Source organism: Hakea prostrata, chromosome 3 (genome assembly GCF_041222555.1).
Source record: "Hakea prostrata isolate BN-2017 chromosome 3, UWA_Hpros_2, whole genome shotgun sequence".
NCBI lineage: Eukaryota > Viridiplantae > Streptophyta > Magnoliopsida > Proteales > Proteaceae > Hakea > Hakea prostrata.
In genome coordinates, this window is record NC_142602.1 from 25,191,740 (window position 1) to 25,219,227 (window position 27,488).

General features: G+C 37.4%; 3 protein-coding genes across 3 annotated transcripts; 2 read left to right on the plus strand and 1 right to left on the minus strand.

Moving 5' to 3' along the window:
- Positions 1 to 4,492: 4,492 nt before the first annotated feature.
- Positions 4,493 to 11,256, plus strand: LOC149021852 (ACT domain-containing protein ACR10-like). The gene is made up of 6 exons (XM_089150030.1): positions 4,493 to 4,701; positions 4,826 to 5,044; positions 5,231 to 5,336; positions 8,334 to 8,667; positions 10,164 to 10,448; positions 10,545 to 11,256. Exons 1-6 carry the CDS (start codon positions 4,548 to 4,550, stop codon positions 10,680 to 10,682), a joined length of 1,236 nt encoding a protein of 411 aa, XP_089006156.1. The 5' UTR covers positions 4,493 to 4,547; the 3' UTR covers positions 10,683 to 11,256.
- Positions 11,257 to 11,909: 653 nt separating this feature from the next.
- Positions 11,910 to 15,758, minus strand: LOC149021853 (putative glucuronoxylan glucuronosyltransferase IRX7). The gene is made up of 4 exons (XM_089150031.1): positions 14,551 to 15,758; positions 14,118 to 14,479; positions 13,727 to 13,977; positions 11,910 to 13,496 (listed from the first exon to the last, which is right to left on the minus strand). The coding sequence occupies exons 1-4, from the start codon at positions 14,804 to 14,806 to the stop codon at positions 13,013 to 13,015; spliced, it is 1,353 nt and encodes a 450-aa protein (XP_089006157.1). The 5' UTR covers positions 14,807 to 15,758; the 3' UTR covers positions 11,910 to 13,012.
- A 4,582-nt stretch (positions 15,759 to 20,340) lies between these two features.
- SPD1 (P-loop containing nucleoside triphosphate hydrolases superfamily protein) lies at positions 20,341 to 27,261 on the plus strand. Its single transcript, XM_089150032.1, has 9 exons — positions 20,341 to 21,108; positions 21,524 to 21,738; positions 22,872 to 23,022; positions 23,155 to 23,346; positions 24,039 to 24,201; positions 24,762 to 25,003; positions 25,240 to 25,416; positions 25,495 to 25,659; positions 26,556 to 27,261. The coding sequence occupies exons 1-9, from the start codon at positions 20,587 to 20,589 to the stop codon at positions 26,778 to 26,780; spliced, it is 2,052 nt and encodes a 683-aa protein (XP_089006158.1). The 5' UTR covers positions 20,341 to 20,586; the 3' UTR covers positions 26,781 to 27,261.
- Positions 27,262 to 27,488: the final 227 nt, after the last annotated feature.

Here is a 27,488-nt window from a genome sequence, read left to right on the forward strand (position 1 = left end):
TATCGGCCGATTCTCGAATTTAGATCGAAATCGTAATTGAAGTTGACAACAACCAATTGGTATTAGGTTAAAAAAAACCCTAAACTGTAGCTTTTGTTACTTGTTTAGGCCATATCGATTATCACAATCCAACCCTAGGGCAAATCACATGATTCTTATTCAAAAATTTAGTGAGAAGGCAATTTGGGGTTGATTGTATATTGAATCTGATCCAACTCAAAATGGATATAGAGTTTGGTTGGAGATCTCCGTCGACACTTGTCCACATCCTTTATTCAAGAAAAAAGACAAAATGTTAATCTAGCAATATTTTGTTTGATAGATGAAGGTAAAGCCTTTGTGGGTTCACGGTTTTTAGTTTTGAGTCACTTTCAATCTTTGAGGTTTTTTATGTTAAAAGAACCATAGAATCCTTCTAGTTGTAGTAGTCGAGAGGATAGAGACCTCTGTGGAATCCATGCTTTGTGAGATCGATCTCTAACCCTATGTATGGTAAAGATTGTCTCTTCATGGGATTCTAGATAAAATTCACGCGATAAAGGCTATGATAGAAGTGTGCGTATGCCAAGTATGAATGACCCACAATTGCTACCCGAAAAGCAACCGGTATGTGAAAAAAGGGTCCAACACTCCAGCTTGTTCCAGTGAGATAGATGTATAGCTACATATATTTCTTTAGTTCTACCCAAAAAAAAAAAAACATATATTTGTTTAATTAAAAGGTTACTAGAATGGTAGGTGACCATCACATGTTCCACCCTGACCCATGGGTACAGCTCAGGTTGTTTGCTTGTATTTTTTATTTATTGAGTAGGGTAAGGCCATGGGGAGAGAGAAAGTAAGGTAAGGCCAACAATGATATATAATATTGTTAGAAATATAATAATAATCATCAGGTAATGATGCCCTTTGTTTACTCAAAAAAAATTTAGAATGAGTTATGGTCTTTGAAGTGAGAATCAGTATCAAAGAATATGATCTAGCTAATTTCAATTCAATTCTAATATTGGAATCTTAATCTACACTAACAATATATTCTATTTATAAAATTAGATTCAACACAATGTTCAATCTCCTTTGGTGTCATATAATTTTCGTGTTGATCAGTTTTATTGAGAAATATGGAATTTGTTTATTTTATCTATTTATCGCTTATCAGACTATACAGCGCATTTGGTTCGGTATTGGCTTGATATTACTAGCGGAAGTACAAAGTCCATACATGTGACTTGTTGGGTTAAAGTGCACCAAACACCATTTCAACCACCAACTATATCGAAAGCCTAGTTTGGTTTGGTACAAAGCCAATATCAGGCCAACCATATGGACAGGCGGGGGGCTCCTGCACATTATGTCTGATAGTTGTTTTGTCAAGCCCCAAGACTTGTGTTCAGTGCTGGCATGTCACCCTGTCAAGTTCGGTACTTCACCTATCTCGTCTCGTCCTATGAGGACAACCATATGCGAGCTTGCGTTGTTGACTAGGACAAGTTGTATTCCTTTACTCCTAATAGGTTGGTTATAAATACCTCTTTTTAATACCAAACTCTACTATGCACACTTCTAACTCTGATTCCCTCGTTCTCTAAGCATTAACTTTGATTTATTAATACCCTACTATGAGATAACATGAACAATGATACATTTGGTGGTCTCATAAAATAAAAGAAATCAAGTTGATGTGGTTGCATTGTAGTGGTTGGATTTTGCTGAGCAAACATTGGATGTCATCCTGTCATCCTTACCTATATCACTATAAATCTTAACCCACCACCCATATTAATCACTTGTGATTCGGTGCTAAGTGCACGCTTAGGAATTTTTAAATATTTGGAGGAAGCATTTAACCCAACCAAAAAAAAGTTCAAATTTTTTTTATCATTTAAGGATAGTTTCACCTCTTAATAAAGAAGTTGTGGGTTCGAGTCTCTGACTCCCCATGGTATATGTAGCATTCCCCATCGGCTAAAGGTTATGATATGAGTGTGTGAACGCGAAGTGTGAATGGCTCACAACCATCAGTCAACCAAACAAGGGGTCCAACACTACAACCAGGTCCAGTGAATTAAATGTATAATTACATGTACTTACGACCATCACATGTTCCACCATGACCCATGAGTATTACTAGGTTGTTTGTTTCTATTTCTTATTTATTAAGTAGGGTAAGGTCACGGAGTTTTTTTTTTTTTTGGTAGAGGGAAAGGGAGTAAGGTAATGCCAAAAATAATAATAATCATTATTAAAAGGATATTTACCAAAAATAATATTAAAAAGATAAAAAATAATCATCAGATAAGAATGTCCTTTGCTGTTGTATTAAATATTGTCAATAATATTGTTGCTAGATCTTCAGAATTTAGCATGAGTCATAGGTCTTTGAAGTGAGAATTATATCAGAGAATATGATCTAACTAACTTTAATTCAATCCTAATTATTGGCTTACCAAAAAAATTCTATTATTGGAATTTTTTTTTCTTTCCTTAAATAATTATTGGAACCTTTAGTAACACTAAGAAGTGAAATATTCTTTTCAAAACACTGTGTTATATTTATATAACTAGACTCAACACAATGGTTTCACAATATTCGCCATATCACTCTCATGCTGATCAGTTTTATGGTGACCATATTTCATAGGGATCAAGTAATTGTAGAATATGAAAATTCAATACAATATCGAATTATCATGTTAGTAGACGTCTTCATCTTTTTCTTTGTTTACAAAAAATCATAACCAACGGGGGTTGGTCCAAGTGGTAAGGAGGGTTCGCTTAAACAAGGTTCCGGTATCGAATTTTCGCTGGGAAACTCACCCACCACAGCCAGGTATGCGTCGGGTCAAACCACCGGAATTGGCAAAACCAAAAAAAAAAAAAAAAAAATCGAATTTTTTACCTACCTATGCCAATTGGACCATATGGTAAACCCTAAACCGTGATAAATTTTCATGTGGTTGGATTTTGCTGAGATAGTTGCTGAGCAAACATGGGACGTCATATCTTGTCGTCAGAACCTGCTATCACTGTATAAATCTCAATAATGGATGATCAAAAAGAGCCAATGAGCACCAAAAGTTGAAAAGACACTAACTAAACCCATATTAATCCCTTCTGATTCGGTGCTTACTGCTTAAAATACTTTGAAGGATTAAGATCAAAACCACTTTACCTACATTGCATGCATTGAGACTCTCCATTCAAACTTCTTTACACCTCATTATTTTTGCTTTCGACCTCTAGTTTCTTTTCATAACTTTCAATCCAATTTTGATTTGGATTAAATCATTGATTGATTGGGAGCTGTGTGTATATTAATGACTCACATAGAAAGAAATTGTATTTTTTCTCGATAACACATAGTAAGGTATGATGACCGTTATTTGTCACTTGAACGGTATATGAAAGTTTGCTTATATCATTTTATGATTCATCTCCATTTGATGGTATCTTGCTAATCAAGAACAAAGCTATTTAAAACTGTGAATTAAGAACTAAGGCATGTAAGAAATCAATAAACTAGTTACAAACAAAAATGTCTTTTTCTATACAGTTCAAATTGATTTTCCATCATTTTCACAAAGTTTGAGTTTTAATGAAAATTTTCAAATTTCAACTTGATAGAAGTTGAGATGAATCAGTCGAAAATTTGATTGATCTGACTACTACAATATATGAAACTTGACAACCGAGACCCGGCACCAATTGATTAAACTGAGTGTCACTTGAGATTCTGATAAGACACTTGGGAAGAAGAAATTAGATGAAAACACTTTGCTCCTCACTCCAAGAAAAATGATTTTCTAACACTCATGTGTCAGATGATAGTGAGACAAAGAATTCACATTTTCTCATGAATAAAGTATTTTTATTTTTTGAATCTAGATTCCTTTTTATCTATGCAGTAATCACTCCTAGATTTGGAATCCAAACCAAGTTAGATTCTGTCAATCCGAATAAACCCTAACCCTAATGGTTGATTCCATATTAAGAATATATAGAATGAGTTGACTAGGAGCAATCAAAGCATGACAAAATTGGGTTAGCTGGAGTGGAGGGATTTCTATGTTAAAAAACGAGTCAGAGAAATTAAGAATGAATAAAACGAGTCACGAACCAGCCGAGATCTCATATACGGGGAAGGTGGGATACTGTCCGATTCTCCGGAGATTCAAATATCAAAATACCAGTTAGGTCCCACCACTCACACAGTTGTCTAACTGTAGTGTAAAGTGTGTGCGATAGTGAAAGAGAGAACTGTAGAAGAAGAACAACATGTGAAGGAGAAAGGGGAAAACAAACCCAATCTCTACTATTACTCTCTCTCTCTCTTTCTTGATAGATAATCTTTCGGTTCCATCGAGGTGGATTAGAGGAGAAGTAACAAACGCATGTCTTGTCTTCTTAATCTGCTTCTGCTTCCTGTTTGGTGAGGGAAGATCAAAGCAAGGAAGAGTTAGAGGAGGAACTGTTTGAGAGCAAAACATTGAAAAAGAAAACAGTTTGTGGGTTTCTTCCTCCTGGAAGACTGGAGAAGAGGGAGACAGATGGGTATTCCTTATGACGACGTGGTTATTATCACGCCACCAGAGAAGGCAGGTGATCCTACCGTCATTACTGTAAACTGCCCAGACAAAACAGGTCTGGGTTGCGATCTATGCCGTTTAATACTTTTCTTTGGCTTGAATATTGTAAGAGGAGGTAAGAACTGACAAGGGATTCACAAAATATTCTTCTTTCGCTTCTTTCTTTAGCATTTTCTCTCTGAATTCTTGGGTGTTGATTTTTTTTTTTTCTTTCTTTTTTCTTTGATTTTGTGGTGAAGATGTTTCAACGGATGGGAAATGGTGCTACATCGTGTTCTGGGTAGTAGGAAAACCCACGACGAGATGGGATTTATTGAAAAGCAGACTAATTGGGGCATGTCCATCTTGTAATTCTGCTTCAGGAATCTACTATTACAGGTCGGAGTTGCAGCAGCAGAAGCCTCCTGACATTTACCTGTTGAAGTTCTGTTGTTTTAATAGAAGAGGGCTTTTGCACGGTAGGTGTACTTTCTCCCCCCCCCCCCCCCCCCCAACCAAAACCCCAAACCCCTTTTTTCTGTTATTTTTGGGCTATGGAGTTTTAAGAATTTTCCTTATTTCACGCAAGGTTGCGAAGTTTGATTCATCCAGGCATTATTTTATTTCTAATTCAGTGGTACATGTTTATTTTGGTGATTTGGTAGATGTCACAGAAGTACTCTGCGAGCTTGAGCTCATAATCAAGAGAGTCAAGGTATCGACCACACCAGATGAAAGAGTAGTGGATCTTTTCTACATCACAGACACAAGGTGTGATTATTCATTTCAACTTCTCCCACTTGGAAGAAAAGAATTATCTGTTCTATTGTCTTCTTGAATGCTATTGGTCTCTGTCAATTTAGGTAGAGTGAGTGTTGTTGGCAAGAATCATCTTATCTTTGGCGGTTAATTCAACACTGAAATGTTATTATTCATTGAATTTTTTCATTTGTGACAAAGAAAATTTTGGGCGGGAAAATCTTATCCATGACTAAAATCTTCAGAATGTTAGGTGGTTTTCATTTCTAATCATATGGAAAGAGAGATCATTTCCCCCAGAAAACAGGATTACGTGGTCAATAATTTGAACTTCTGTATCAACAGATTGTATTTTGTTAAATTCTGGAAGAATCTGTATGAAAAATCAATTTACACATTATTGGGTGTTGTAATTTCTGAAACTAAGTAGAAATTCGCCGTCTTGCAAGATTGTCTGTGCAAACTGCTAATTATTGTGATGTATTCTTCTCTGAGTCATGTTAAATGTTATTATTTGCCTTCCATTTATTTTAGGGCAATTGATTAGATCTACAAGACGGTAGATTAAGTTTTTAAAAATGTAAGTTCGACCTTTGCTTTAGACTTATTTTGTCTTCTAAGCCTACTTGTTTTGTAATTCTTTTTCTTGTCTCCAGGATCCAGAGAAGTACTCATTTGTTTTATTTAGGAGTGTACAATTACAAATATTTGGCCTTTAAAACAATTTCCTTGGGCATTAGTCTTAAAAAGGCTGTTTCGATTTTCAAGGGTAAATAATGCTCTTTGAAGTGTATATCTTTGTAAGGATAAAAATATAACTGTTGGATTTAAAAACAGCAAAAGAGTGTCTCAGAAGATAAGGATATTTTGGGGATTTTTTCTTATTATTTCTCTAGTGACCACATTTTCTGTCCCTATTCTCCTTCATGTCTTCCTATCCAATTATAATAATTGTTTCTCTTGTCCAGTAAACATGTAATTGAATCTCATCGCTGTCCTGCCTTTCCAGTTGCTTTAGTTTTACTCACATAATTGGGATGCTCTTTAAACGGGTCTTCCAAACAACGACTAAAATTAACAGCCTAGAAGAAATTTGCTTCCTTTGTGTTAAGTTTCTTCATTAATATCATGGAGTACTTACTGTTTGACTTACTTTTCTTATATTGGTGAAGCAAATGACAGGAAAAGAAAAAGAAAAAAAGGGGGGGGGGTTGTAAATTCGTTGAGATATTATTTTTTCCCCATTCAACAGTTCTAGATGGAATAAAGAGTGTTAGACTCTCCTTATTTCTTCCACAGTTAGGTGAAGGCATGGAAGACTGAAAACCCAACCTTCAAACCTTTTGTGCCACACGATTCTTTCGCAAAGCGCTTTTTTTTCTTCCAGATATTTCCACTATTATCCCTGCAAGCAAATAGTTTTCAAGTTACCAGTATGAACTGCTTTGCTAATTTGGGCTGTATGATATTTCTCCTTTTATGGTATTTGATTGATTACTTTCCTTCAAAAACCACTTTGCTTTTGATGAATAGTCTTGGAACATTTTGTCCACTTAAAATAAGAAGTCTTATATTAAATTCTATTATATTAGCGATTGAAAGCTTGATCATCTGATTATTTATCTAGACCCCAATCAATTTATTTTCTGTAGATAATTGAGAAGTTAAACCCTCCCCCCTTTCTCTTTCAGAAAAAATAGAGGAATTTTATTCTTTGCATTGTACAGGTGAGTCTATGAAAGAAATCTTCAGATCAGAATAAATCTCTTCAAAAATTTATAAAAGCAAGTTGATCAAAAATTCTCTTCAAACAAAGGAGATAGACCTCCTTGGAATCAGATCCTTTTTTCTAAGAGATAGTCAAAGTTGCATTACACGCGCTTGAGAATGAAACACTTACATAGTTTTAAGAAAATTCTAGACCTCAGAAGCCGAAGACAGACCAACTATTGTGTGTGGACATCCTCTGTTAGGGAAGATAGAAGCCAACTTAACAGAGTCGAGGGAAAATCGCTGGTAGATTCAGAGAGAAGCTCCGGCAGTCAAGTGGAAGAACCATTCATTAAACTCATCAAACCCAAAATGTGCAAAAGAGAGATAAACTGAGATCTCCAAACAAGGTAATTAGAAGAAATAAGTTTGATCGGCAACAAATGATTTAGAGCAGACAAAGAAGACGAGGACGGAGGAAGCAAAACATTAGACGCAGGAGAATCGGGCGCCGTTAAAGCTCTGCAGAAAGAAACCCTGAAATTGCCACAAGAAACAGAAACAAAACCCTGTTCTCCAAGAAACAACCTATGAAAGAGAGAGTAAATCCGAGAAACCGGACCGGAAGTGCAAGAAACCAAGAAAACAGGAACCATAACCAAAAACCATACAGGAACCCAACAGACCAAATCAACCCGATCATACCATGAAAGAAATCTCAGAATAAATCTGAAGTTATGTTACTGCTATTTATAAATAAAATGCATCATCATCATCCAATAGAATATTGCCAAGTAGCATACAGACAGTACTAGTATATTTTTCCTTAACTGCCTACTAACATTACAGTTTGGTCTTGAGTGTCCAATATCGCCATTCTGATGTTGTCTGACAGAAGATTTTATATTCCATATGTGATTACGTATGTTGTCAATATAGGTCCACACAATGTCAATCGACCATGGCAAACACAAAAAGTGCATCAACCAGACTTGACAGTCCTCATATGAATGGTCATGATTGGGGGCAAGGAAGAACAAATGTGAAAAACAGAGGATCTCAACTGGAAAATGATAACTAGTCATTTAATCTAGTTGTTAGGATGGTATTGTGTGTGAATGTAGATTGAGTTTGGAATTGGAGGGTTCTGATGATAACAGTTAAAGTTTTTTGAGAACACGTTAACTATCATAGAAGTTGCAAATGGAGTTGCTTTTCCCTGGCAACTGTTCTGTGATTTCCCTATTTCACTACTACTTTGCTTTATGTTTGTATTCTTACTTGTTGATCCTTGATTAGGGAACTTATGCATACAAAACAAAGGAGAAAAGAAACGTGTGATCGTCTGGCAGATGTTCTGGAGGAGGCAATGATCAGTTGTGAGATAGAATTGGCTGGTCCTGAAATTGCCACATGTTCACAGAATTCTCCAATTCTCCCTGTTGCCATGGAAGATATGTTCAGGTTAGAGCTGCCTGAAGATCAGTCAAGTGGGTCTTCAATTGCCAACAATGTTTCTGTTACAATGGACAATTCCCTCAGCCCTGCTCACACACTTGTCCAAATCTGTTGCCAAGATCACAAAGGGCTCCTCTATGACATTATGAGAACCTTGAAGGATTATAATATACAGGTAATAAACAATTCTTAAAACTTATCATCAGTTACTGGGAAATTTTCAGCGCCACCCCTTGAGCTACCCTCTAAAATTAATGCTACCCCCGTGTTCCCAATTTATCAATTAGACCTCCTATAGGGGAAAAATATATCAGTGACACCCCCTGCTGTTAGGAAATCAAAGTTAAGTGCTGACGTAAGCAAGTTAAACTTTTCAAAAAGACAAGAATACCCTTGAATGAGAAACCCTATGCTCAACTTGTCTTCATCTTCTTCTACTGTCTGCAATCAGTCTTCTTCCATTCTTGTATCTTCATTATTTCCATTCTTGCACAAGTTTTTTTTTCCCCTATCCTTTGCCATCTTCTTCCCTTAGAATGTGGGGGTATGGAAATGGATAAATAAAAATTTACTGTGACTAACGGTATTAGTAATAGGGGGTTTGGTTAATAAATTGGATAACGCAGGGGGTGGCATTAATATTAGGGGGTTACTGGGGGTTGGCGCTGAAAGTTTCCCTTAGTTACTTGAAATTCTCAATTTGTTCGGTTAAGCATTTGTTTTACTTTTTCTTGTTGGATTTTATTTTCTTTACAAAAATAATATGTATGTTTGGCGTTAGATCAGATTTTAGCTGGATTGTTTTACCTGTAATATTCTGAAGACATAACACAGTACCCAGGCTGCTATAACTCTGCTAATTATGTGGCACAGATGTGCATTGAAGTTCACATCCTCATTCACAAGCTTGTGTTTTATATATTTATAGCCATATTTTTGTGGGATTGTCAAAAATTCCATAAAAATTGAAGAGCTTGAGAAAATAGCAATTTAGAAATAGAATATGAGGATATTCATAAACTGCTGCCAACAGTTGTTTACATTCCAATGAACTTTTCCAAAATTTGACCTATTCGTTGATTTATAAACTGAGCAAAATATTTGGAGTATTCTATGATAAATCTTGTTATAGATTGCAGTGCTAATTGTATTGAGACCATTCATTATATCTCTCTTCCTTGGATGGGTTGGATAATCATTTCTATTTACTTTGGCTATGACCTATCTAGTAAGGACTATGGATATTGTACATTTACATGCAATGAAAACCAATGGGCCCTTCTTTATTTTTTCTATAAAAAGAAAAACAGAATAAGAATAGTCGGGTGACTGAGTGAGAAGCTATATTATGAATGTAGTAAATTTTGAATTATCTCACAGGTTGTTGCTATGGCTGACTCCTTGTCAATTTTGAACTTTGTTCATCTTTGTAACCATCTTATTCTTGTTGCTTAAGTCATAAAGTATTCCAACGGAAATTGAAAGTAGGTCCTGCAGTGCGTCTGCATGTTCGTTTTGTTTTGATGTATTAGCTAGCTTTATATGCCATTATATTGTATCCATCTCATTTGGTCTTGCTTTGTTGTTCTTTCTTCTTTTGGTAAAAGCGGATGCGTATGAGCAAGGTCTGGTGATTTTATTTTCCAATAATCAGAGCTTTTTGTTTCCCAGATTTCTTATGGTCGTTTCACCATGAATGAAAGAAGACAATGTGAGATAGATTTGTTCATAATGCAAGCAGATGGAAAGAAGATAGTTGATCCAAGCAAGCAAAATGCTTTAAAGTCTCGCATTGGGATGGAGGTGTACCGTCCTCTAAGGGTAGCTGTGGTTAGCCGAGGTCCTGATACAGAACTTCTGGTTGCAAACCCTGTAGAATTATCCGGCAAGGGACGACCCCTTGTCTTTCATGACATCACCCTTGCACTCAAGATGCTTGATACTTGCATCTTCTCGGTACTTTCTTAGCTGATATAGTGTTTTAGTCCATGCAATGGATGGATCTCCTTCCAATTATTATACCTGACAATTAATGATGCTAACTTTTTTCAGGCCGAGATCGGGAGACACATGATTGGGGGTCGGGAATGGGAAGTTTACAGAGTCCTCCTTGATGAGGGGGACGACCCTTTGGCGGCAAGGGAGAAGATTGAAGAGGAAGTCACAAAGATGTTAATGGGCTGGAACTGAACGCTCTTGTCAGTCCTAACCAGTTTCTGTAGGAGCTTCTTCAATCCAGTGTACAGCATAGCTTCTTCACCTGCAGCCTCTTAGTGAGTCCAGTTTGATTTTCTAGAAGCAGTAGGTAGTAAATATAAAGAATGAGATTGACATATATATGTCCGTGAATGTGAATGTGAATGGGAATGGGAAAGCTGTTTCATGATTGATAGGATCCTGTGGTTACTAACCTGGCTGTACAGATCACAGACGAGAGATGTTATTCAGAAACGAAGAGATGAAGAGTATCAGTAGTTCCCATGGTTTTTATACATAGACTGAATGGAATCTAAGATTCTTATTCCTAGATGTTCTTTGACTATTAAATGAAAATGTACGCTTTGAACCAATCTGTGTATGGCTTTACCGGTCCAACTTACCCAATATGACATCCATACAATGGATTCTTATATATAGATTTTTAATTTTGAAATTAAATTTACGCTGACTAGGTCTTAAAATTGAATGAGTGATCCTTGGTGTTCTTTATGTCAATCTTTTTGACCTTATGCTTCAACTTGCAACCATGTATGTGGTGGGTCTTTACACTTGTTTAATTCTTTGATCATTAAGTTTGTTCAATTTAAGCTGAAATGTTGGGTTTTCCTTGTTATTAGAAAATTTAGCTATTGAGTTGAGGATCCAAACTTTAATCTAGTAGAAATTAATTATTCTATATTTGTCATTAGTTATTCTCAAAGATTAGTTGTTTGGCGACAATTTTTTTTGAACCATATCAATCATCCATCAACATATGCATGCATGGAGTGGGGTTATGAGAAAATGCGGTTTCATAATTATATGAAGAACAGTTTTTCTAATGAGCATGATTCATGCTTCCATGATACATCAGAAGGCATTAACATGGCAAAATTTCAATCTTTCATGAGGTGGGGGTTGATCATTAATTTCGTCCAATCCATTGATCCTTTTCCCTTTATTGGTACATATCTTTTGTATTTTTTTAATAATATATATATATTAATTCCTTCGTATGTTATGATGTGAACCCAACCTACGCTCAATTAAGCCTCCTCCTGATATTTTGATTAAGAAAAACCTAGTCTTTCTAATTATCCACGCCTTATTCTCTCTCTACTTGAGAAAAAAGAGAAAGGTTGGCATCAAGTACGTATGGGATTTGTTGTCGTTGGATCTGTGTAGATTGATTCCGACTTGAATCCGCTATTGATGGACCACCTCCGAGGGTAAAGTCAGATAAATAAGCGACATCAATCAATTGGGAATTTGGGAAATCAATGAATGTCAAAGCAAGAGGTATAGGGAATTGGAAGTTCATATCCTTATTTGGCTTTGATTAAGAGTATTCACATTAGAGTTTAGAGTTTAGGGTTTTAAGAAGATCTTCTAAGTCAATGTCACAGCTAGGATACAAGCTTAGCTAGGGGTTGGTGCTTAATTAGGTACCAATCAAGCTAGCTGTGTGATCTTGAGTTCACAAGATTAGTTCCTAAGCAACGTATGATTAACAGCCGGACTGTAGTTAGCATACTAACATGATCATCAGTGAAAGCAAAAATGCTAGAAGCTTGATTATTGCATTTCATAAGGATACTGATCATCTAATGTAGGAGCAAAACTCTCGTTTGATTAGGTTTCAAACTAATGCGCATCTCCAATGACTACTACTGGATCTCTATGCACTGAATAGAACAGAACAGAACAGAACATGTTAGGTCTAGATTCAGAGTTGGTTTGGAAAAAGTAAATTTTATTCCATCTTTGAAACTCTAGATCCAACCATTTAATGTTTAATCCAAATTAATTAATGAAATCGATGGAATCATAACAATATTATTAAACCCTAAAACCACCAACGAAGTCAAAACCATGTATTATCTATCTATCGAGCTTTTCAAAAGAAAAGAAAAAAATACTACTACAGTGTACAAAAATTACAATATTAACCTTTTGTTCCTGAGTTGCGAAGGCCGTGAAATTATGGGCTCTATGATATTTCACAGGGACAATATAGGACAGAAAATTCCTAGAACCCAAAAAAATGCTGTCAGCCAGCCTGTCACCGTACCCCTCCAACTCCAACTGGGCTCCTCCAATGTTTATGATTCCGTGACTTATACGGTTTTGAACACCCACCGGTTCATTTAATTTAAAACCGCCATAATGAACCACCGCACAATTCCTGCGGTTTCCTGGTAGTTGGGACCCACTGCCTTATCATAGCCTCTCTGTCATCTATTAATCTTGCTTCCGAATAAACGTCCATGCTGGCTCAAGCGGTCTATCAATCTATCAATACTCTTACCACTCGATCGAGCTTACGTGTCATACAGAGGTTGGCCATGCAACCTTGAACCCCTGTGAGACCTATCTAGTTTCCGAGATAGGGCATCCAGAACCTGCCATGTCGCATCTCCAACCTGGACCTCCTCGTTATAAAGTAGGGCCCGCCTTATCGCTGGGTCCCACAGTCTCCTCTGGATGTCTGAGAGATTTGTCGCCGTCACGTGCTCCAGTATTTTTCCCAACTTCTTTCCCACGTCTTTCTCCGCCACCGTCAGCGAGATCTCCGACCACCGAACAGCATCCAGGAACGGCAATTTAATGCCGTCGGCGATTACCACTGGAACGCAACCCAGAGCCACCGATTCAACCAGTCTCGGACTCCATGGGGCCCACCCTAGTGGACAGAGGCAGAAAACCGACCGCGCGATCTCTGATTGATACCCATCGTACCGCTGCCGCTTCATGTAAAATTTTCGTTTCCTATGGTACTTCTGCCATATGACCGTTCTAACCCTCCTGGAAATTACGTTAAAATTAAAGACGACGACGGACGAATATTACGAAGAAGAAGAGTTCAGTTCCCAGAAGAAAAAGTCAAAAAAGGGCATGAAATTTTGAATTTTGACCCGTTTCCTTGGTATTTAATGTTACCAACCAGAACCAGCCAGTCAAAATTTTGAATTGAAATGTTTTCAGGGTTATTCCTGTAATTTCGACTTTCGAGTTGCAGAGGAAGAGATTCTTACCTGCTGTAAAAATGTCCACCGGCGTTCTTGGGATGAGCTTCCATCTTTCCTCGGAAGTAAACCCAGATGTCCTTTTTGCCGTTCGCCGGCACTCTATCGAGAGTTGATTGTAAACTTTCCGGCGACACATAGGGTGGAATCAACACATGCTCCACATCTTGACACGGATGCCTGTATCTAACTCCAAATGTCTGTAATATAATAGATTTCTTCAAGAACTCTGGAATTCCATTTGCTATAGCTTCGTCCTCCTTCAGAATCCAAGACATATCACTTCTGATTAATCGAATTCAATTCGAAATTATCATTTTTTGAAGCAAAAGAAAGAAGGGAAAAAAATTGTAGAGGGGGAATCTCAAATCTTTCAACCAAAAGTAGATTTTGGACTCACCATAGCGTGAAAGCACGCTCCATAATCGTGGGAAGCAACGAAAATATGATCAGCCCCACCACTTCGATTCCAGAACGGCACTTCTGAAGAGATGAGGCGAATCGCGGACGCTAACATAGGCCGCGCTTGACCAATCGCCGGAAACCCATTTTCAGGACTGAAGTTGCAGGAAACGTAAACAGGGACAAAGAAGAAATCGGCTTCCCATGGGTCGAGCGTCCTTACATCGCTACTCAACAGAGCCTTGTGTATAGCCACTTCCGCAGCGAACAGATGCTTGCTGCACCGCTCGTTTGCTAGCCAATCTTCGTTGTATTTGGGGGGAAGATTGTAGATATATATCTTCAGATCGTTAAACACACCTGAGACAGAGGAACAAATGAGGATACAAGTAACCAGATGAAACCGAAGATGCTTTGTTAGAGGATTAAACCTTGAGAAAAGACCGGTTTTTGGCTTCTGGGTTGTTGCAGATCCGTCGTGTTTGCTTCGAATATTGCTCGGGAAGCACTACTGGTTCGCGAAGTAGAGACGGTGGCTCTATCCAGTGATATGGGTGTGCTGAAGCTACTGATGAGGTAAGTACTAAAGACACAGAGGCTTACGGAAAAGCAAATGACCCATCTCAAATATCTAAAACATTTCTCTTGCGTGTAGCGTTTGCTCTTGCTTGTTCTTCTGAACACCATTTCTCAAATTTTAGAAGCAAAAATAATCCAAAAAACTGGATTTAATGGTTTTCAGTGCTGGTTGAAGCTGGAAGAGTATACAAAGAAACCAAGTTTGGTTAGTAAAAGAGATTTTTTTTTTCACCCCTAGGTTTCTTTTGGGGGTTTTGAAGTCTTTCTGTCTAGTTTTTAATTTTCTTCTCTGCTTGGACTCGTTGCAGGATGACAGATTAGACAAAGAAGGTCGGTCACATGGTGTAGATGTGTCATGCGACCCACACCCACCAAGAGTTGCGGTTTCAGCTCCTTTGTTGTATAAAGAATAAGTGATGAGACGAGATAAGGGGGAAAAAATGACCACAATATTCTTCAAGCTCTAGGTTGAAGATGCAGAGAGGACAAGTTCACATCAAGAAGGAAGCTCTGACTGGGAAGTAGAACAGAATAAAACTTCTCTGCAACTAAGAACAATCTCAGGAGGTGGGAACATGAAAAGAAATAAATAAATAAATTGACAGATTACAAAATCAGTTTCAAAGATATGCTTGTGAACAAGATTCAGAACAACCCATATTAAATTAGTGCCAGACAGGCGAAAAGATCGATAAAAGAGCAGCTTTTTACGAAGCTAAAATGAAGCGCCTCTCTCTCTCTCTACCTGGGTCCCGATACCTGTGAAAGTTGGGTATCTTAGAGTACTCGAAAAGGGTTCTCTGAAAGAGCTTCGTCGTCTTCCCCTGATCGTTCAGACTCACCTCTCCTTCGTCACAACAGCTGAGCTGAGTTCAAAGAAGAATATACTGATCTTTCATGTATGGAGAAATTTGTCATTCAAGAGATTGGGTTTGATCTGAAAAACCCAAAAAGAAGAAAAAAGAAAAGATTTGCTTTGGAAAGTTTTTATAGAAAAGCTCAAGGATTGAGTCATCATATGTGGTGTTCTTTGGCCCCTAGATTTCTTTTCTTCATAATCCAATAATAAACCCATTATGATGAAGAACAAAAGAGTATAATAATAAGCTCGACTTAAATGTGTGTGGGCGTGGGCGTGTGGGGTAAAGTGGTTGATTCTGCCTTTTAAGGTTTAAACCCATTATTAATGGTATAGATCCTTCCACAAGCCAGCTTGGTTATGCTCCTTAACACCTCATACCTACTTTGAAAAATAAATAAACAGCTTCTTTTGATAAATAATTAAGTTCCAATCAACTTGAATTTCATCCTTCAGATCTAAAAGTTCAGACACTTGGATCAACTGGAGATAAAATTGGCTCTCTTTCCCTGGAGTTGATGGAATTTCACCAAAATTTTATCAGAAAATATTGGGAAGTCGTTGAGAAAGATTTGTCTAATACTGAAATTTTCAATTCTGAGATCTACCGTGTTGAATTTAATTCTCATTTGTCTCATTCTAGAATTCAGTGAAAAATTATCTCACAAAGACCAGATGAACCAATTATTTCTAGCTGTTGTCTTGACTTTTGACTGCAATTATTCTTCAAGATGCTTTGGTCTAACTTGTTCTAAAATTCTCTAACAGCATGGCAAATTTTTTAGGAAAGGAAGCTTATGGTTGAGCTGCCGTTTATTTTGGCTATCCAACAACCAATTGCTGTTACAAGTTTGTAGTAGATTTCATAATTTGTATCAGCTCTTCTCCTTAATTCATCAATAGCTAAAAGAGTGTTGAATTTGTGTTATAAATGGCAAAAAGAGTTCCATAGTTATCAATTATGAATCACTTAAATTGGTTAGGGATTATGGTGAGTTTAATTTCTTAGCTGTGAAGCATCTATTATGAATCACTTGAATTGGTTATGAATTACCATCCTTCATTTTCTTGACAACCAAGCAACATTAACTGTAGTGACATAATTAGCCAATGTCATATTAAATGCTACAACAATAATGTAAAACCATAAATGTAAGCACTCACATGGCATTTATTGGCTAACTCTCTTATAATAACTGTCTGGGCCATTTCTAGTCTAAGATCTCATGAAACTTTAATTCAAACACACATATAATACATATAATTGAAACTTTATTTACTAAAAATGAATAATAATAAACAGGGAGACATAAGAAAGGTCCTACACCTAAAACAAATTTAGCTTTCAGTTGCTGATTGAGAAGGGGTAAACATTGCATGTAATGTTTTGTTATGCCTGATGGTTGTTATGTTTCCTCATAAAATGTTGGTTCCATCCCATCTATAGGTAAAGTTTTTGCAGGATGACTCCCCTTCTGGGCCGTGCCCGGTCCCTGGCGTGTGGGTGTCTCTCCTCCTGCTTTTGTTGGGGTGGGTTTAACATGTAAAATTTAAAAGGATTATCGACAGAAAGCTGAAGTAGCTGAACTGTGCCTCTGCAATTTCCTCACGGGTATTACAAATCCCATCATCTATATAAATGGTCTTGTTCAGCTTTCACGTGTTAGTGTTCCTGCAGAGTTTTAAAAAGGCTTTGGAATTGGGTGAGGCCAATTCTAACTTAATCCGTTTTCAATTCCTTATTAGTAGTCTCCTAATTGTAACAAACCAGTATCAATTTTTTTTAAATGGTGAGGTGCCAATCAATTAGGAAGTTTATCATATGCATTCAAGAGTGATTTGTTGTTCTTTAATCAAATAATTTAGCAGACAAGAATATTAAGTGCAATGATATATCCCAATTATGTAGAGAATAAGACAATTGATGGTTCTAATTAGTGAACTCAAAACTTAAATTTAATTTTCAGCCCAAATTCCTAATTGAGGAGAGGGAGCAAATTAGAAATCTTACCTTATATAAGAAGGTCTTGAAGGTAAATAAGATTGGGAGAAGTGCTTGGAAGGATGGATTCACAGTTCTTTTATATTGCTTCAGCTCAAAACCTAAAACAATTCAAAAAAAATCAAAATAAGTCCATCTAAAATCAAAGTTACACACCTCTTCCAACATTTGCTACCAAATAGAATGATTTGTATATCTCAATTAATCAGTCCTTTTTTTTTTAATGGCTGGTGGGGGAGCCAAAAACAGACCTCCAAGCACAGAAACTTTTCAAGTGTTGTGAAGAAACCACACGTACGTACGTACTTTTCTTTTTGATCATACTCTTCAGGATAATGCAGAATGGAATCCATTCTAGGCCTAGAACGCGTTCTGAGAGCATATACAAGACAGCTTTAATTGCAGCAGCAACCCATCCAAGAACAAGAACTCCCTTGATCTGACATTCTGAAAACGATGATCTCTAATGATAATTTCATGGGCGAACGCCTTTTAGATTGCCTTGGCAGTGTAAAAGATAAATGGCTTATTTTTAATTTTTTTTGGTAGAAGATAAATGGCTTATTCTTAACCTGTAAAATGGAATTTGCCATTAATAATGTGAAGGACGTTATTTTAACATCTAAAAATGGAGATTATGGAGTTTGCAAAGGCTGGCTTCATGGTTGACCTGCCGCCGTAAAGAAAAAAGAAAAAGAATTTAGAGTTTGGGAGAAATTATTGGAGAAGATACATAGATCAACATTTTCCTAATAATTGGGTTTTAATTATGATCGTTGGATAATTAAATGCCACAGCCATTGTAGGGAATTGTGGGAGGCAAAATTGTAGATAATGTGAATTCATTCTTTTGGGCTAAAATATCATTCCTTTAAAACAACATACATTTTCACCACCTCCTTATTATATGATATACCTTAAATCACACCACAAACAAAAAGCCCCATCTATCTTTTGCACATCTTCAACTAACACCTTCTTATCTCTATGCCCGTCTCCCTTATTTCTCTCCTTAAACTATTGTTTACAACCAAAAAAATATTTCAGTGTATTTTATCCCACACCAAAAAACTATCCAACTTTTTTATTTTCAAAAAACGCCCTTAAAAAATGAAAAGAAAAAGGTAAATCCTTATCATTCGTAACATCCATTTTTCTTATACTATACTATATCATACTATTATATAAAAGTACAAACTCTTACCATCAAAGAGTTGCTCAATTGGTAATGACAACACTCCTTAGGCAGTGTTTGACTTTGACACATATTTTTATTTGTTTTTCAAAAAATCAGTTCTAATAACTCATTTTGGATAAAAATATGAAAATCGTTTGCTAACTAATAAGTAAAATAAAATAGATTTTTTGATCAAAAACACATTTGGCATTATCTTTTGCAAAATGATTTTTTATAAGTTGGAAAATAGAAGTATATAAATCCTCTTCTGCAATCAAATGTGAGTCATTTATAAGAGTCTTTCATAAACTTAATATCAATTAGCACATAAAACACTAGCAATTTTCTTGTCAACTCCCTTACCCAAAAAAAAAAAAACACTTTCTTATCGATTCCTCAATCTTGGTTGTCCCGTTATTATCAACATTTTGAGGAGCTAAGTTCATTGTCAATCTATTGTTATCCCTAGAGAAGGGAGTGCCAAGAGTCATTATAAAATTTGACTCTCATGAAGCAGTTAATCTGTTGCAACAAAGGAAAGCACCAGAATTGGAAGTGTTTACTCTAGTTCAAGACATCTTTTCTTTAGTTGGCTTGTTCAAACTCTTGTAACTTTTAGTTTTTATGAAGGTTCCTCAACCATGTGGTTGATACTTTTGACAACAGAGAGGCCTTGTCAATGTAACAAAGTGATCGAAATCCTCTCCATGGCTACTTGATCTTTGTAAGGGTGCCATGAGCTCTTTGCTCGTGTATTCTCCATACCATCAAGTTTAAATTTAGGTTACATCACTTTGTACTCTTAAAACTTATATCTCATAAAAAAAAAATTACATTTTCAAAATTAAAATTTCAAACTAAAATGGAAAAAGTTCAAAATTGGTTTGACCAGAGAGGTTTTATAAAAGTAACTAAAATTTTTAAAATGATGTAAATTTGAATTTATATTTGAAAAATACCACACCACAGCCCAGCTTTCCTGCGTTACCCGCACCCTATTGTGGAGCCAAGCCCACTTCCCTTCTATTCTTCAGCAAGCCCATACTGAGCCCACAAGGATACCCTAGCAGTTAGCCCAGCCCGTTCAAGCGGAAGTCACCCCATCAAGGCATCAAGCATAATTTCCAACTAGATTGGCCTCTTCCCTTTAGCCCAACAGCAACCATCAGCTAACCAAACCACCCCTAGGCCCTAGGCCCTAGGCTCATCTTCACTTTTCTGATGCTGATTGAAATCAGATTCAATATAAACCGGACCGAACGGAACCGAACCGAACTAACTCTGGTCCACATCCATGAAGCAGTGCAAGCCTCAATCAATTATTGTGATTGGTTTTTGGTCTAACGAAGCACGAAGGTACGCCAAAACAATAGACAAGTTCGTTTACCTACTGCCGACGCTTAACGGTACAAGTATACAAACTGACTACTACTACTAAAAGATAAGTAGGTGAACGAAACTCAATCCAAGCTGTTCATTTATTGGTGTGGACTGTTGACCGTAGATTCCAAGCAGCCTCCCTTCCTCGCGAGCCACGAGCCACGCCAACGACAAGAAGCTCTCAAGTCTCAACTCAACTCAACACAACACAACGGTGGGTAACCGTTTATTCCATCTTCTTCGGAGGCCCACCTCCCTTGCGATATAGGAGGAGATCCCCTGGAATCTTCTCCTATTCCTTGCTTCTTCTTCTTCTTCTTTTCCAATTCGTTCTTCTCCTTCTCCTCCAATTGGTTCTTGATTCAGTTAATCTAACATGAAAAACAATTAATAAATTACTTCAGAGACTTTCACTCTCTCTGCACTCTCAAGTCTCTTCTTCTTCTGCTGGCTCTCTTTGTCTGTGCAATATGCCAACTTTGAATTCACGTTTCATGCTGATCGATCTGCACAACTCATGGCAATCTATGAACCAGATTCCGCTCTCGGCCTTCACTTACCTTCACAATTCCAACCTTGTTTCCTCGGTTTCTTCTTCGTTTCGTCGAACACGTCGCTCGCGTAGGGGAATTTCTACTTCTTCATCTTCTGTCCGTGGGATTGGTTTGCCGTCTTCGTCGCTTCGATCTCCTGAAATTCGTCGCCCCAGTGATCGCTTCTCTGCCGCAAATGGCCCTCTCTTACCCTCGCCAACGCCTTCCACGTCGACTTCGTCGACGGCTGAAGCTGAAGCTGCTTCAGAATTGGACTTGTTCCTGCACTTGATTCCTTCGAGGATGCGCATGGAGCTGCTCCGCCACTCTGAGATTGCCAATTTGATTGAAGTGGTTATGGATTTGGGTCGGAAGCCTCTCGCTCGCTTCCCTTCGGGTGATTGGGTGATGTCCGAGCACCCCGTGAACCTCGAAGATCTGAAGCACGCCGTCTCCAGGGTAAATTTTCTACCTCACTCCTTTTTTCATTTATGTAACAACAATTCAATTCCGTTTGGGAACCTCTAATCACTTTTTTACTGTTTCTCCTACGAAGACCACGATAGAACCCAAAATTAATTATTTTATGTGTACTTAGCACTTTGACCTTAACATTTGGAGGGGCTGAGGAGAAGAGTGTCCAGTGTTAAGCTTTAAAGCTTCCTTTCTATACTCTTGTGACAGAAGGGGTGTTACATGTTAACAGACCGAACACATTGAATCCGAATTGTCAAGTCTTGGATTGAGAGGGGGGGGGGGGGGGAACTAGCTAGCAAGGAGATGCATGCAGGAGGCATTAGATGTTATTTGTATAGGGATATTGTAGAAATGTAAATGGTAGATGACCTTTTTGTTACAATTTTGATGCCTCCAGGTTGGTGAATTTTCTGATGACAATCGTTCTGGGATTAATCATTCCCTGCACCGTATTAGTGCTATCCGAAACCGTAAGAAGCAAATAATTGGCTTAACTTGTCGATTCGGCCGTGCTATATCTGGAAGCGCAGAAATGATACGAGACTTGGTAGAGGGAGGAGGATCTATCCTGGTCATAGGGCCCCCTGGTGTTGGTAAAACAACATTAATCAGGTATTAACATTTCTTTTTCCTTTAGGAAGCAGTATAAGCTATGTCTTTATGTGTAAACTTTGTTATCAGTTACTGCCAAATCTGTTTCTTCTGAATGAGCATGTTGAGTATTGTTTCATTTTCCTATTGATCTTCAAATATTGACTGGTGTACCTTTACAAGCACATAAATTTTGAGGTTCTAGCTAGACATTCAAATACACCAAAGGTTATAAACACCCAGCACCTTTGTTTTGTTTCTTCTTTTCTTTATCCAATGGTCATTATGTTGAGCTACTGCACTCCTCCAATTCTTTCTGGAATCACCAAACTAGGATGTTAGATAAAAGCAAAATTGAAAACGAAAAATCCCACAACAATCACATTTTCGTTGGAAGGTTAAAAATTAAGAAAATGAAAATTTGAAACTAAGTAAACCTGGCACTTAGAGACGAAGTTGGGGGAGAGAGAGCCATAGAACACCTGTCAATGGAGGACAAATCATAGGTGGAAGAAGATAAACTTCTGCTGTTATGAATGCAGAAAAGGGTCAGACTGAGAATGTAATTTTTAAAAAATGGAAAGATCAACATCTGAAAATATGGAATCAGCTCCAGATCTGAAAAGTCGGCCATTATAGAGTTTTTTGGAATGAACTGGATGTGTCAAATCATCTGGACCAGTCCTAATTGGCCAATTAGTAAATTCAACCCTTATCTTTCGAAATCTTAGGTATGATAGTTTAGTAAACGTTTCCTAATCCTTTGGAAAGAGAGGTAAAATAGGAAGGTTTCCTAATAAAATACAGCCATGAAGGCATATAATTTTTTGTTAAGGTTGAAAGGGTGACAGAAAGCAGTTTCCAAATAAACCTCAGATCTCTTAAGAGAGAGCCAGAGAGAGATATTGGGAAGTCTTAGTATTTTTATGGGGATTTATGCTAGGTTGCATGAAAAGAAATGTATTGAGCTCGGGATCTAAAACAACTAGATTCTTTGGTTTCTGAATTAGTGAAAAAATCCAAAAAGTTGTGCAGTTGCCACATATTCCTAGCTTTCATACTCAATTTTAAAATTATGAACGTTTGTCTATTTGGATGCCATGGTGGTCTTGATGCCAGCAAATTGATGAAGCTTTGGTGCTGCACTGCCACAGAGAAATAGCTAGAATGTTGGCAGATGAACACATGAAACGTGTCATCATCGTAGATACATCAAATGAGATTGGAGGAGATGGAGATGTTCCTCATTCAGGAATAGGCCGTGCACGGAGGATGCAAGTCCCAAATGTCAATATGCAGCACAATGTGAGTCTTGAGATTATTACCAATAATTAGTCAAGATTAGCTCCCAGTCTGTATATGCAGACATCCATCTCTCTCAGGGGGGAGGAATGGCTTGGTTTCATTAATTTCTAAGCCTGTTTAATGTTCATGCAGGTTATGATTGAAGCAGTTGAAAATCACATGCCTGAAACCATTATAATTGATGAAATTGGGACAGAGCTTGAAGCATTAGCAGCCAGTACAATTGCTCAAAGAGGTGTTCAATTGGTTGGAACTGCACATGGAATGTCAATCGAAAACATAATAAAGAATCCTTCTCTGCAAATTCTTGTCGGTGGCATTGAGGTTTGATACTCAATAACCGAGTTGCATCCTGGCTTTAAGTACAATTCTCCTAGTATAAAGTGAACCTAGTTGATACTGATAGGCTATAACCTAAATAATTTGGGCTCATGGAAGTGGTTCTGTCAGTGACCGGAATTTCCAGAACTTGCCATTAGTTAGTGAGCCACTACAGTATCAATAATTTATGCATGACATATTGTTTTAAATAAACTGGTTCTGACCATGGTCAGTTACAATTGCCCATAATAAAGTTGGCATGATCTTGGTATACAGAAGAACTTTGGATTCCTTAGATTGCAGAGTCAGTGTACTCTTTGGACTCGTGCTATCCATTTTGAGAGATCTGGTCATGATACCATCTCTGAGTGTTGAAAGATGATCTGCAGGATAAGTTGACAGGCTAGGGTTTCTTCAATTTCCTTCCTGCTATAGTATCTTAACAGCATTTGTAAGACTAGTTCTCAAAATGGTGAAATATGGCTAATCAGTGTATATGCTTCTCAATGGCCTGTTACAGTAACAGCTACTTGAAACAGGCATCATATATAAGATGCATAACGGTGAATTGTTTGTTGAATGCTTTATAGGCTAAGATACATGCACACCCTTTAATGGTCATATTGTATATAAAAAGTTATGATGTTGTGCCTTGAGTAAAGTATTTTTACACACTAAATGATACCTGCAAACAGAGTGTTACTCTTGGTGATGAGGAAGCAAAGAAAAGGAAAGTACAGAAGACAATTCTTGAGAGGACAGGACCTCCAGCATTTACATGTTCTGTAGAGATGATATCTAAGACAGAGTGCCGTGTTCACCACAGGTTAGATGCAACGGTGGATGCTATTCTGGCAGGTACCCAATACTTCTTTTAAACATGCGACTGATCCTATTTTAAGTCTTCTTAGTTTACATATCTTTATAAATTTTCTGAAACCTCACCATCCTATTGACTGGTAAAAATGAGGCTGGGTAACTATACTTCTGTTCATTTGACGTTTTAAGTGTCCGATCAAACAATTTTGATTGTTAAGGCTAAGAATATACATGTACTGATATACTGTGACATTTTAAACTTTTAACAAAGTCCTTTCTAAACACAATTGAAGTTTACCTCAGTTGTCATTGATTATTATATTTTGGAATTTAGATTAACACTGAATCCCTTTGGTAGGCTCTTTGTAACACACATTCATGGTCTAGATGACTGTGGGTTGGCTTTTGTGGAAATTGGTTCTCTGAACCCTCCTGGGCTATTAACTAGCCAATATTTCCTTAGACAGGCCACGAGAGTAACCAACCTTCTGTTGTAGCAACTGGAATTTCAACCAAATGGTGGCAGAAAACTGCTCCAAACCGAAGGTTTTGACCGGCATTAATCTTGATTGAAACTTTTCTTTTTCCCCTGTAAATAGGGAAGTTCCCTTTATTTGAAGTGCGTCATATGGATGCTGAAGATTATAACAAGCCTGTGACCTCCAATGTTGAACTTCGGAGCCATCATGTTGAAGGAAGCCAGATCACTAAGAATGATGATACTAGTACTCAAGTAGAGCCTATTGAAGACATTGGAGATTTTCCTATCACGAAAACCAAGAAATGGAGCACTGGTAGATCCACTAGGAGGACTTCCCCAGCTCTAATTTACACAAACAAAGTAAGCAATTCCTGCGTGATTTCCTCTGCTTTTTTGTTATTTCTTTTCTTTTCCAAGGGAATAGGCAAATAAGGTATTAGAGGTGCTTGGCCTGCTATCTTGTCTTTCCCCAGAATGGTATCTTATGGATCCATGTCGAAGGGGGGGGGGGGGGAGCAAGGGGCAAGTTTTGTTTCAAAATTTATTCAAAGAATAAATTTTAATTCAATAAAAATCTATCAATGGTTATGTTTCAGATCCTAGAATCTGATGTTCTAGAAGTAGCAAAAGTAATGGGGCTGGAGGATGATTTGGATGTGACTGGAGACATTGGGACAGCAGATGTTATTCTAGCATCCAGTTCTGAGATGAAGCAGAATCCCTGGATCCGTGGTGTAGCTAAATTCCATCAATTGCCAATTTTTGTTATCAAGGTAGCCTGCCGCCTATTGTTTTTTCTGCCATTTACTTTTAATACAAGCATTCTGATTGCTTTATGCCCATAATTGCAGTCAAATACAATGGCACAAATGGTAAAGGCAGTTCGCATGATTCTCGGTATGGATTCAATTGGGTATAATTTGAACTTGCCACACAAAAGGCATTCATCAGATATTGAAATTGAAGATGACGCACCGAAAAGAAAACCCTCATTGGAGGAGCTTGATGCCTTGGAGGTGATGTCTCGTCACATGCATCTTGCTAACTGATTATTCTTTTCACAACCATATTTTAATAAAATCTATGGCTGTTGGATGATATGTAATATATCTATTAGCTTTTAGCATGCAGTTATGATTGAATCAGTAGTAGTTATTACTTCCGGATGCTATATTTCTTTTTTCTTTTTCAATTTTGATTTAAAGCTTTTTCTTTGTGCTACCACCCAATTTTTTGCTACTTGGATGCTTATGTGGCTGTTTCAGCTACCATGTATATCCATGCATCCATTGTCCACAATCTGAAGTTCTCTAGGGTAGTCTAAAACTCTTCAATAGTTTGTTTTCTAGTTGTCAAACTATTTTGGGTTGAAACTTGATGCGTGTATGGGATATTCTGGTCTACAGAATCTAGACTTATGCAATTCATCATGTGGCTTAACTTGGGGTCCTGATGCAGATTCGCACCTGCAATTGTAGAGAACCCACCCACTATTTTAACTTAGAGTGATATAATAATTTCTGGAAAAGTAGTACTGGATAAGTTACCAATTCTTTCCGGAGTAAGAGATCAGCCTTGTTCTTGTTGTATTTTCTGAATTTAAAACAAAATATGTAGTTTGATTTTTATTGTTTAGTTCTGTTATGTCTGAGATTAATTTTCAATCCTTCATGAACCTTAAAAAGTATGTATCTTTTTCCCTCGAGTTTTTCTCCTAGTTGCATCTTCAAGTAGAATTTGTATGAGAATATGTAACTCATGCTTCTTCTATGAATCTTCTCTATACATGTAAAGACAATGATTTGATGAATTTAGTCTAAATTTGTTTCTGCTGCTGAGGATTGGACCACTGATTTTAATTACATTTTTATGGATTTGTGGTTATGTACTAAAACACTCTGCTTTCAAATAGGAGGTTCGACTAGCAATCGAGTACATCGTGATTCCCGGCGGTGAACCTGTAGAACTACTCCCAAGGTGCTCCGAGATAGTTGCACGACAGCTGGAGCTTGTCAAGAGCTATCAGCTGGCTGCAGAGAAGTCAGGTACAGAGTTGAGCCCGAGGTTGCAGATCCTTCCTCTGAGGTTAAACAAGAAAGCTTCTGTTAAATACAATGAATCAGGTTTCAGTAAATGAAGCGTATTGTTCTCTAGTTCGCAAATCAGTGGTGGTGGGGGTACAACCATTTCCTGGCTACCCCTGCCAGATAGTCAAATGTACAGGCCATGTACAGTCATGTAATTAATTATTCTTGTATGATGCGATATTGCCAATCATAATTATTCCTTCTCTAGAATCAAATACATTTTTTGATCCATACAGAACTAACGCAAGTCTAGTAGTAGTGTCGAGACGTGTCCGGCATTGATATCAACTTTATACTAGGCCTTTGCTATTAAAACTTTGAAGTATTTTAGACAGAAAAGAGTATACTGGCCATGATTTCAAGACACCTTACATTGAGGTCATATACAATTTCAAACTCTACGAACATAGAGGTGAATGAATCTTCGAGCTGATGGGATTACTGTTCTTTTGATTTCCATGTACCTCTGACCTCCTTGTGTTGCACTTTGAAAGAAATTCCTTGTGCGTTCTGCTTGTCATGCCTTCCGAACTCCTGTCGTTGCCCTTTTCTCCTCTCCAATTTAGGCAGCCATCATTGTCTTGCACAGGAAGGATATATTTTATTTACCCCATATGGCTATTAATCATCTTCTGGTAAAGCAGGAGAACTAATAAGATGGCCTCCTGGGACCCCTGCAACTCACTGGCAGGGGTAACACCAACTGCTTCATCCCCTGCCAAAGCATGATATTCTTCAGCATTCCAGCTTTATTGATA

What these genes read in the sequence shown, in the direction of transcription:
- LOC149021852 (XM_089150030.1), top strand. Translation starts at nt 4,548, where the DNA reads ATGGGTATTCCTTATGACGACGTGGTTATTATCACGCCACCAGAGAAG. An exon ending in TTCTACATCACAGACACAAG is followed by an intron (nt 5,337 to 8,333) that starts GTGTGATTATTC and finishes ATCCTTGATTAG; the next exon opens with GGAACTTATGCATACAAAAC. An exon ending in TTGATACTTGCATCTTCTCG is followed by an intron (nt 10,449 to 10,544) that starts GTACTTTCTTAG and finishes AACTTTTTTCAG; the next exon opens with GCCGAGATCGGGAGACACAT.
- LOC149021853 (XM_089150031.1), bottom strand. Translation starts at nt 14,806, where the DNA reads ATGGTGTTCAGAAGAACAAGCAAGAGCAAACGCTACACGCAAGAGAAA. An exon ending in GAGCGTGCTTTCACGCTATG is followed by an intron (nt 13,978 to 14,117) that starts GTGAGTCCAAAA and finishes TGGATTCTGAAG; the next exon opens with GAGGACGAAGCTATAGCAAA. An exon ending in GGTGGACATTTTTACAGCAG is followed by an intron (nt 13,497 to 13,726) that starts GTAAGAATCTCT and finishes CGTAATTTCCAG; the next exon opens with GAGGGTTAGAACGGTCATAT.
- SPD1 (XM_089150032.1), top strand. Translation starts at nt 20,587, where the DNA reads ATGCCAACTTTGAATTCACGTTTCATGCTGATCGATCTGCACAACTCA. An exon ending in TGCCAATTTTTGTTATCAAG is followed by an intron (nt 25,417 to 25,494) that starts GTAGCCTGCCGC and finishes CCATAATTGCAG; the next exon opens with TCAAATACAATGGCACAAAT. An exon ending in AGGAGCTTGATGCCTTGGAG is followed by an intron (nt 25,660 to 26,555) that starts GTGATGTCTCGT and finishes GCTTTCAAATAG; the next exon opens with GAGGTTCGACTAGCAATCGA.